Source organism: Cyprinodon tularosa, unplaced genomic scaffold (genome assembly GCF_016077235.1).
Source record: "Cyprinodon tularosa strain WSP-4 unplaced genomic scaffold, ASM1607723v1 ctg97, whole genome shotgun sequence".
In the NCBI taxonomy this organism is placed as follows: domain Eukaryota; kingdom Metazoa; phylum Chordata; class Actinopteri; order Cyprinodontiformes; family Cyprinodontidae; genus Cyprinodon; species Cyprinodon tularosa.
The window spans coordinates 1,638,791-1,649,683 of record NW_024039751.1 but is presented as its reverse complement, the minus strand read 5'-3'; the positions used below and the strand labels follow the sequence as shown (position 1 = coordinate 1,649,683).

General features: G+C 39.1%; 1 protein-coding gene across 1 annotated transcript; it reads left to right on the top strand.

Annotated features, from left to right (window-relative positions):
* Window positions 1-6,951: 6,951 nt before the first annotated feature.
* LOC119776933 (piggyBac transposable element-derived protein 2-like) lies at window positions 6,952-9,850 on the top strand. Its single transcript, XM_038275589.1, has 4 exons — window positions 6,952-7,117; window positions 7,689-7,894; window positions 9,016-9,102; window positions 9,286-9,850. The coding sequence occupies exons 1-4, from the start codon at window positions 7,115-7,117 to the stop codon at window positions 9,848-9,850; spliced, it is 861 nt and encodes a 286-aa protein (XP_038131517.1). The 5' UTR covers window positions 6,952-7,114.
* The last annotated feature ends 1,043 nt before the right edge of the window (window positions 9,851-10,893 follow it).

Sequence of the window (10,893 nt, the reverse complement as noted above, 5' to 3'; positions counted from 1 at the left end):
AATTAATTTTTTTTACTTAATTGACTTTTGGAGTGGTATAGACTTAGTTACATAGAAATAAAATTAAATATAGTGCTGAAATTATCCAAATGTATTGAATTGTCATGTTGGCTTTGAGGGATCTAACCCACATGCAGAACACTCAGAGGCAGGGAAAAAGTTCACAAGTTTATTGAAGACAATTCACAATAAAGAACTATGATTTCTGGGGATAACTGGGTCCGGGTCTGGTCATGACTGGTTTTCACTGCAGAGAGGGACAGATTGGTTAGCAATCTTTCAGTGAACTTGCAGGTTGGGTATTTGCAGGTCTATACCTGATCAGAGATGAGCAGAGCGATAGAAGGGGGGAACCGGGAGGGTCCAGAGGCTGAAGGCAGGCAGAGGGCTAGGCAAAGGCGGGGCAGAGCAGATAATCTTACTGAGCAGGTTCAGAGCTTCTCTCTCAACTCTTGCTGAGAGCGGGCAGGCAGGTTTCAGACTGAGTTGGATTTCCAGGAGTTATACTGAGAACAGACAGCTTGGTCTCACGTTTGAGAAACCCTTCCAGGTCTTCAGGTTTCCAGGCAGGTTCTTCCTGAGAAGCAGAGAGGACAAAAAGCTGATTAGGTTCAGGTTCAGGCTTCAAGGGAGTCAGAGATACAAACAGGCAGGTTGGCTCAGGTTCGCTAACCATAACTGGCAAACACTCTGGCGTCGGATTGTAGCTCTACCCCTCCTTAAATGCCGGTTTCCTGATGAGCTCATGAGCCGCAGGTGTGGTGGTCAGCTTCAGCTCCAGGAGACCTAGAACGCCCTCTGCTGGAGAAAGGTGGACAGACCTCCAGATCCCAGCATGAATATGAAAGTGGATGTTTGACAAATTATTTCATGAAATTTACACATTAAATTAAATGAAGCACACTACTGATTATAAAAAAAAAATAAATAAAAAAAAAACTGCTCTCTCATCCACCCCTTGTGAGATGAATCTGATTTGAGCTAGGTTATTCTGCACAGATTTCTCTACACTATACCAGTCACTTGGGTATTAAAGTTCAAATCTTTCCTAAAATATTAAGTTTTACTGTCTTCATTTTATAAAAAGGTTTCTCAGGTTATCCACTGCACTACAAATCACCAATGTCAACTTGTAAAATGATGAGTTATCATCAATAAGCATCTACTCTTACTACAAGGACTGTTTACAGTAAATATGCAGTCCTAGCTGCCTCTTCAAACCATAAGAAAAGCTGATTTAATCTATATCTACAGCTCATACACTTCTTGATATTCGGATTTACATTTTGATTTGTTAGCCTTTATTTTCATGTAATGGCTATACTACTCACGTGTGGGATATTAGTGTCTCTCTCACTGAAGCCCATAAAAACTGACATTATAGATGAGACGTCGCTGAGCAGCATCCGGTTTCTTGTTGCAGATTTTTCTACTTTTTTAAGGACAACTCATTTGCTTCAGTCATAAATGGTGATTATGCTAACCAAAACACTGGTGTAAACTTTATTAGTGATGTTAAATGTCAGAGAAGCAGATTTCAGTTAGATTGACTTGCACATGGATTACTATATGCTTTTGTGTGTGAAATTAATTCAAATGTTCCTGAAGAATGTGCAGGTCTTTTTATGACCTTCTGGATTCTGGCTGCATTTAACACATATATTAAGCCGGACTTACACTGTATGATTTTTTGCCCTTTTCGACCGACTTTCAAGTCGTGCAAGAATTTTTCGATCATCTGACCTTCAGCCTGATTGTTAGTCGTGTATCATGTACTATACAGAGGGTAACAAGGGGCGATAAGCCTGTCACGACAACCTTCCGATCAGGAATCGTGAAGTCGGGAGAAAATCAAACATGTTTGAAATTCTGTAGGCCATTGTAGGCAAATCACTCAGTTCGCAGATGCAAACAAGGATTCTTCTTCTTGTTCTTCCTCTCAGATGAAAACACAGAAGCATGGCGGGGGTGCAGGTAAAATTGAGTTCTTTCTGTAAAATTGACAGACCGTAGTAGCCACGTTTACTTAGCCATGTCTTTGTCCAAATACATCATCGCCTTTTGTTTTTAGGGGTTTCAGCACACAAAATTGCGCAATTGCACACATCTTTAACGACCTCAATGACTTCCCATTACAAAGGGGTGGACCTGTTTTCGGTTCAATTTGCATGTTTTTTAAGCCTTATCAAGGCTTTAGTTGGGTTACTCTATAAAGCCTGGAACTCAACACTACTCCAGACATTTTGAATTGAGAAATCCTTATTGATGGGATCTGAAACGTCTTCAAACTTCGAAATAAAAGCCCAGTGGTTTGTTTTGAACTTTTTTTTTCCTTTTGAATGACTATGACCCAGATGACTGAGAATCTTCACCAGCAGTCTGGGATAAATGTTAGGGGAGTTGGTCGCTACTGGGCTTTTTTATGCATTTTTGTTTTCTTTCAGCCTGTTGATATTCTAACTTTTACTTGTATAATTTTTTATTCAATTGTTGTACTGTTTTCACCAGCAGCAGGATGAACAACAGCCCTTCCTGCCCTTGTCAACCTTGAATAGTCATCACCGTAATATGAAAAAATCAGGAGTGTAGTTTTGAATAACCTTGAGTAAACCATCTGTCACCCTGGCAGGCACTACTGGTTTGTAGGTAACGTCGCAGTCGCTGTTATTCTGCAAGCCGTGTGATATAACCTGCTGGGCAAGCTGCTGATTAGTTTGCTCTTTGGTTTGTGTGAAACGAAGCTACATTAAACAGAAACATCTAACAAATACACTGCTTATTGCTCTTCCACAGATAAGCAGTGCCTCCTCAGCAATGGTTCACTGAATTAAAAGCAGAAAGTATCTGACAGAGCTTAAAGCTGCCTCAAAAGTTACCTGCGTGGCTTCTGCTGCAGCTCGCAGGCTGGATTTATTTGCGTAGGATTTGGCTTCAGTCGTGGCCAATTTCTGCACAGCGGCTGCCAGTCACACATGGACACAAACCACTGTTTTCAAGAAGGCTGCAGGAGTGATAGAACGGTAATGTCAGTGTAAGTCAAGTATTTTCATTTCACTCCCTATCCCAGCAGACTAAGGGCTTTCAAAACCATGTTTAAATAGCACCAGCATATAATTAATCAATCTCTTCCATTATTCATTGGCTTTTGTTTGCAGGACAGCTGTACTGATGCCTTTCCTATACATCTCAATTGTCCATTTTCTGGGGGATTTCGTGCCAGCAAGGATTACATGTTACATCACTCTGATGTGACTGCACACATATATAGAAATATATATGTTTTACTAACAAGTTTTAAATAGCATAGAAAATGCTTAGAAATACTTTTTAGCTAAATTTAGCAAAAGACAATGAATATAATACATTATAATTTCATTGTCCACGTTTGTGTGGTCATAATTGAACATTCGTGGTTCTTTTTGAGTCAGTCCAAAGAGACAGCATCAAAATGCTGTCTGAACAGTTCAGGACGACAGAGACCAGCACCCGCAAATGGTAGAATATAGACGTCACACACAGCAGTGCCTTTACTAACAGTGTGGCTGTCCCTAGAAGTGTTCCATAAAGCTTTAATTTAAAAAAACTTGACTTAAATTGTGTATCCTGGTGACTCTGTATATGTTACAGTATGGAAACACAAGAAATGGAAACCGAGAGTATAACAACCACATCATAAAAAGACAAAAAAAATAGAAAGAAAAAAAAGACAGTGTACATGGCATATTCATTTGAAAAGTATTGAGTCTTACCAAACTGACTTATGCTTCATGTAAATCTGTACTTTAATGGAGCAATCAGTTACTGCTGCTGCTATAGTGAAATGTTTTTGGAGGTGTACTGTGTACTATACAATGATGTAAAAGTCAGAGAAAGTATGGCTTAACCATTCAGACTGCAGATGCTTTGAAAACTATAACATATGATGGGCTTAAGTACCACAGATGGAAGTGCCTCAAGTCGGATTTCTTTGTTTTAGAGCACCCAAATGCAGAGATGAGTTTCGCTGATTTAATTAACCAAATGGTGGAAACAGAAGCAAAGTCCACAAACAAAATGCTGATAACCAAAAATCGAGGAGAAGTCATGGAAAACACAAAGGAGCAAAGTAACGACAAGGGACCGGCAGTGAGAAACTGCACAGGGAGAGTATAAATGGGAGACTGAACAAAGACTGGGGTAACAAGGAACAGATGTGGATGGAAGCATCTAGAAGGGAGCTGGGGGAAGGAGAATGACACAAGTGGGCAGCAGAGAGTATACAAGAATTATATAAGAATAGAAAAATATCACCAAAAACAACTAGAATCACACAAAATGGAAATTAAACCAATGAACGCTCAAAAAGAAAACTTAAATAGATGCAAAGCCATGATCCGTCCAGACTGCCATGGAAAATATATGAGTTGTAAAGTATGCCTGATTACTACCTAGGTGTTAATTGTGTCTTACTTTGATGAAGTTAGTTACAGAGACAGTTACTGCCTAACTTTGTGCACTAAATTCAGGTGGGAAGAAAATGTATTCATTTGTGCATCTGTAGCCTCCTATAAAAAGTATTGTTTCTATATTTAACTGTGTCTCCTACCTAGATGGAAACATATCTTGAACATTTGTGCCATCTAACTTTTGTTCATTTGGGACATTCACCCAACTGTCAAGGCTCTTTCAAGGCTGCCTTTACAAACTCTTATCCAAACTTTGTTTACATCTAGACTAGGTTGCTATGGTGTGCTGACCAGCACATACTAGCATGCTTTAATCAAAGCATAAAAGTGGTGGATCTGCTTTTGCCTTAGCCGCAACTAAATTCTGCAATGAACTACCTTCTAACAGAGCTCCATTCTAACTGAGGCTTTTTTCTGAAACTTGCTGGCTTGATATGCGTTTTCACTCAGTTTGAAGTTGTTCCATTTTTTTTTTTTTTTATGCGTTCTGTACGTGTACATAATTAATTTTAAACCATAGATTGTTATGAAGGATGGTACGTTTTCTCAGTCAAACTAGCCCTGGCCTGGTGCTTGTGTTGAGCTGTATTTTATATTTTTATTAGGCAGTTATTGGTGTCCCTTGCTGATTTTTAAAAAAAAATTTCAATCCAACAATACTGCATATTTGCACCATATTTATTTATGCTCTGAACTTCCATATCAATATGTTTTTGCACCATGTTTTTTTCTTTTCCTTTTTTCTGCCAAAGCGTTTATTGCACTTTATGCAATTTTCATTTCACTGCTAAGCTGCTGCGAGTTCACTGTTTGAACGCTGTACAAAACTAAATTTTATTTTGTATACACTGTGTATAAAAAGTCTAAACTTTGGACAAACTCTTAAATATGAAAAGAAAACGTGATTTAAATGCATTAGCATCCATTGGAGTGAGTTAATCAGGTTATGCAGAGCATAATGTCAAGATACATTTCTCTTAGGCTTGGCAGTAATAAATAGGAAATACGGGTAGCACACAGTCTCTGACCACAGATCACTAATGGGCCGAGGTTTGAAAAAATGAGTTACAGTCTATTAAGTTGTACTTACTTTATCATGTGAGCTATTTGTGATTTTACATGTCAGTCAGAAAAGTTGAGAGAGAAATGTGATTCTAATAGGATAACGGCAGCAGAAACAGCTGAGCCAACATGCGAGGTAAATCCTTGCTGTCAGAACTTTTTTGATATATGTTTCTATCTTCTCTTAATGTTAACTTTGAACTAGGAGAAATATGCTCCGAGACAAATGAAAGAAACACACACGAGAAGATGACAGAAAAATAACTTTACAAAGACATCAAAGACACACAATGTGAATGTTTTGTCGTAAATCTCAGTGAGAATTGTTTTCAATAAACCAATCAACATCGTACTACTAATTCTAACCTCAGCCAGGAAAGTTAGCCAATAAATGATAAGGTCCTTACCTTCTTGTTTTCCAAGGGAGTTGAAGAAGGTGGATTTTGGTCCATTCTCTTATGAGTGGCTGGTTCGATGGCAGCAGCTTTCCTCCAGCAGGTCTAATCTATTATAGCCAGGCACTAGCCAGATCGATATGTGTAGAACAGAGTTGAGTTCTACGTTATACTGGGATGGCTGCCGTTCAGTCTGATCCGTAAAAAGGAGGGACTTTCAGTATGGTACTTTGACCAGATTGGGTGACGTGCAAGCTAGTACCCACCTTTCATACCGTAATATGCTTTCAGGCTAGCAAAATGCAGCTGGTAATTGCCCTACAGGACTTCACCATCATCGTTGGTATCAGTATCATCATCAAATTCAGTAGTAGCCATTGAAAATGTCCCCACTTTCCTTGAGGGGCGTTTGGCTGGTCCTCGGCTAGTCCCCTATAATTTCTTTTTAAACATCTAAAATATTCTTTCTGTCATGTTTTGTGGACATTAAGATCTAAAAAGAAATGTCATTTCCTGGTGAAACCCTGTATTCATTGAAAGGGTTGAGTCAGAGTAAAAAACAATGCACGTCCATGAGAAGGCCAGTGGCTGGAAGTTGGAGGGGATTTTCCTGCCGTTCAGCTGCCATTCGGCAGGCTTTTGACTGGGAAGGGCCATTTTGAGTGGCTGCTACTGTATAATAACTTTCGCAACTTGGTCATACATGAGAGCCACCAACAGAAACACGGTGATCACAATATTCGTCTAATGCTTCTTGAGTTTTTTCACAACTAGCGCAGTAAGCTGATAAATCAAACTTTTTCCTATAGCACCTTTCCCTGATATTTTCTCTATAATAAAAAATGCTTCTGGGGACAATTTGTAATGAAGCAGTTGTTCTCACAAATAACAAAGCAAATAACAAATTTACTAATTTTAATCTTTTTTACTATATCTTTCATTAACCCTTTATCGGGCAAGTTACCATATTTGAGCACTTCCGGAGACCTTCTAAATGACGTCACTGCGGCCTCGCGCATACTTGTCGAGTCACGTGATTTGGCCCAGCCAATCAGCAGGGACTAAGCTTGTTACGGTTCGCGCCATTGCGCCGTTCGACCAATCAGCGCGTGTCTGTGACGCGCGAAACGTCAGTGTTTTCCCGGGAGCAGGAAATCACCACTTCGCGGCTTGATTTCTCTAGCGTTTTCACTCGGCTCTCCAAAACTAACCATGGTAAGTTTATTAAACTTTCACATTACACGGTTGAGAAGTTGTACTAAATGATGACAGACATGTTTTTTTTCGTGAGACTTTTGGAAATTGGCGAAATCATAGCATGAAAAACAGGGAGCACATATATGTGCATATGCCCAAAACAAGTAAAAACAGACCTGCATCAGTTTCGCCTACTTTAACTCATATGTTCTTTGTTTCTAAGCCACATTTTTGAGTTTCTGTTTACCAAACACGCATTATAACCAACAAATAATACATTAGAATCTTATCTGATGCTTTTAGAAGCTTTTATAATGATTTATTCACATATATATCTCACTTCTAAAGATTATATAGCTAAAAATGGTGAAAATAAGTGATTTTGGATGTTTTTGTATTATATTTTGTATCACTTAACTGTTATTTTATGTCTTAATAGTATTATTATTTATATTATTAATTGTTTATATTGAATAAGTGATATTATGACTAGTTTTAGTGCTTTTCAAGTATATGGCATATTATTATCCACATAATGACAGTAGCAGTAATAAAAATATACAATAATTATAATATTTTTCTGTTGCAGATTTCAACAAACATGTTTTATGGAAAGAGGAAGGCGGTTGTGATTGTTCCAGCCAACCCTGCCATCAGCGATGACGAAGAGGATGAGGAAGATGATGTGGAGGTCGATCCTGATTACATTCCAGTCAGCCACAACCTGGACACTCCCACCACAAGTGAGATGAGTCCTCCTGCCAAGAGGAGACATGTGCAGCCTGCAGTGGAGGTGCTTCAGGATGGGGAAGATGAGGATGAAAATGAAGATCAAGATGAGCAGGTTATACCGCAAGCTAAGGGTCCCACTAAACCCAAACCCAGACCCACCACCTGGAGGAAAACCAAATTAAGAAATTCACCTCTGCCTGAGTACCAGCACTCTGCTCCCAACTTTATTGGGAAACCTTTTGTGTACTTTTTAAGATACTTTACCCCACAATTCATTAGCCACATAACTTATCACACCAACCTGTACGCCAGTCAAAAGGACATTAACACCACCTTCACCACCAATGAGGATGAGATGATGAAATTTGTAGGAATTCTCATCTACATGGGCATGGTAGAACTGCCATCTATAGATGACTACTGGGCCATGGACACCAGGGTTCCTCAGATTGCCAACATCATGTCATCAAAGAGGTTCAGGCTGCTCAGAAGGATGATCCACTTCAATGACAACACCCTTATCCCTGGCACCACTGACCGCTTCTTCAAGGTCCGGCCATTGTTCACCTTCCTCTGCAGTGCCTTCAGAAGTGAGGAGCAGACCCCGAAGCAGTCAGTGGATGAGGTGATGGTTGCCTTCAAAGGGAAGACAGCTGGGAACTTGAGGCAGTATATTAAAAACAAGCCTGACAAGTGGGGGTTTAAGTTGTTTGCCAGGGCCTCCGAGGATGGATTTATCCATGACATGGTCCTATACCAGGGCAAGACTACGCTGGAGGCCCATGGTGTCCCCCTGACACCTGAACAAAGAGCCTTGGGCGCCACCAGCCAGATTGTCTCTGTCCTGGCCAGTACCATGTCATCCTCCACCACAACAGCCATCTTCGCTGACAACTTTTTCACCAGCTTGGAGCTAGTCCGGTACCTCAAAACTCAGAACTGCAGGTAACAATTACTTTCTGTGAGTGAGTGAATGAATGATTACATTTTTGTTGCACTTTACTGCTGGATATGTAACCCACTTACATTGGATCCATTATTCATCCATTCCATATTTATGTATTCAGATACACAGGAACTGCAAGGGACAACAGAATTGGACATCCTCCCCTAAAGTCCATCACAGAGATGGAGAAAAAAGGTGTCCCTCGTGGGACCTGTCACTCCGTTGTCAGTGATGATGGGATCCTGGTCCTCAGGTGGAAGGACAATAAAGTTGTCACTCTGCTTTCGACAGACATGGGAGTGGAACCTCTGTCATCTGTCTACAGGTATTGTTTATTTTAGTTTTGTCTGATTGTGTTGTTCCTGTAGATGTCAGTGTTGCCTTTATATTTTTTTTTTTACTTAGCCATTTATTTTCCTCCATTCATTTATATTTTTACACTTTTTATGGAGCTGTTACAACACCAAATTTCACTAATGGTGATCAATAAAACAAAATCGTGTTTTAGGTTCTCCAGTGAATCCAAAAAGAAGGAACCTGTGAGCTGTCCTGCAGTCATCAAAAGCTACAATTCCAACATGGGGGGGATTGACAAGAGCGACATGTTGGTGCACCTGTACCGCACCCCCATGAAGTCCAAGAGGTGGTATATGCGTCTGTTTGCATACACTATTGATCTGGCCATCTCAAATGCCTGGCTGATGTACAGGCGGGACTGCAAGGAACTGAAACTGGACAGCCAGTCTCTGAAAAGCTTCCGGATCGAGGTGTTCAAGCATGCCTCTAACCAAAGGCTGTCTGTAGTTCGCTTAGGAAGAAGCTCTGACAGTCTGAGAGCTGCCTTTGATGTTCCCAAGCCAGTCCGAGGACATCGCTGCTCCAACCCCACTGAGGCTGTGCGTTTCGACCACTCCGTGTTCCACGTTCCTGTCTACACTCATCGCCAAACATGCAAGTACTGCAGCAGGAAAGACAACATTGCAAGGTCCAATGTTTTCTGCGGGGTTTGCAAGGTCCATCTCTGCCTAAATGCAACACGCAACTGCTTTGCTGAGTACCACAACCCTAAATAAAGATAGTCAATAGATATTTAGAAGGCAGTAAGGCACTGAACGTTCTAAAATACTGTGAAAGAACTTTATTTCACAGTATTTTGGAACATTCAGTGCCTTACTGCCTTCTCAACATAAATTTATGTTCTAAAATGCTGTGAAATAATCAAAGTTCTATTTATGTTGAGAAGGCACTAAGACACTGAATGTTCTAAAATACTGTGAAATAATAAAGTTTTATCTATGTTGAAAAGGCACTAAGCCACTGAATGTTCTAAAATACTGTGAAATAATAAAGTTTTATTTATGTTGAAAAGGCACTAAGCCACTGAATGTTCTAAAATACTGTAAAATTTTAAAGTTTTATTTATGTTGAAAAAGCACTAAGCCACTGAATGTTCTAAAATACTGTGAAATAATAAAGTTTTATTTATGTTGAAAAGGCACTAAGCCACTGAATGTTCTAAAATACTGTAAAATTTTAAAGTTTTATTTATGTTGAAAAGGCACTAAGCCACTGAATGTTCTAAAATACTGTAAAATTTTAAAGTTTTATTTATGTTGAAAAAGCACTAAGACACTGAAGGTTCTAAAATACTGCAAAATGATAAAGTTCTATTTATGATGAGAAAGCAGTAAGGCACTGCAACATCCATCCATTGTTCTATTTTCCTATTATTATATTGTATTGTTATGAAATGTTACATTATACTCTATATTTAAAATATTCTGTCATGATTTTAGATGTTTTCTATGAAGTATTATCTTGTTAAAGTGGTTTCATAATGTTATTAAATGGTCTAAACAAATGTTTATTAAACTATTTCATGTTTTTTCAACAAATTCTATCTTGTGTTCTTTTTAGATTTTTTTTTACCAGAACGGGGCAAGTTACCATATATGATCACTTCGTTTCCTGTGATTTTCAGCATGAAAATGACATTTTTTTAATAATGTAATTACAGATTATTATTATTGATATATACCACAATGACACCCTGAGATGGAAATTTAACATTTCAAAGTTTTTCAATGAGTGCCCTATAAAGGGTTAACTGAGTTTT

Excerpts from the sequence above, each read along its gene's own strand:
- LOC119776933 (XM_038275589.1), top strand. Across the intron at positions 7,895-9,015 it reads GTGCAGCCTGCAGTGGAGGT|GATCCTGGTCCTCAGGTGGA; the intron begins GCTTCAGGATGG and ends CAGTGATGATGG. Across the intron at positions 9,103-9,285 it reads CCTCTGTCATCTGTCTACAG|GTTCTCCAGTGAATCCAAAA; the intron begins GTATTGTTTATT and ends ATCGTGTTTTAG.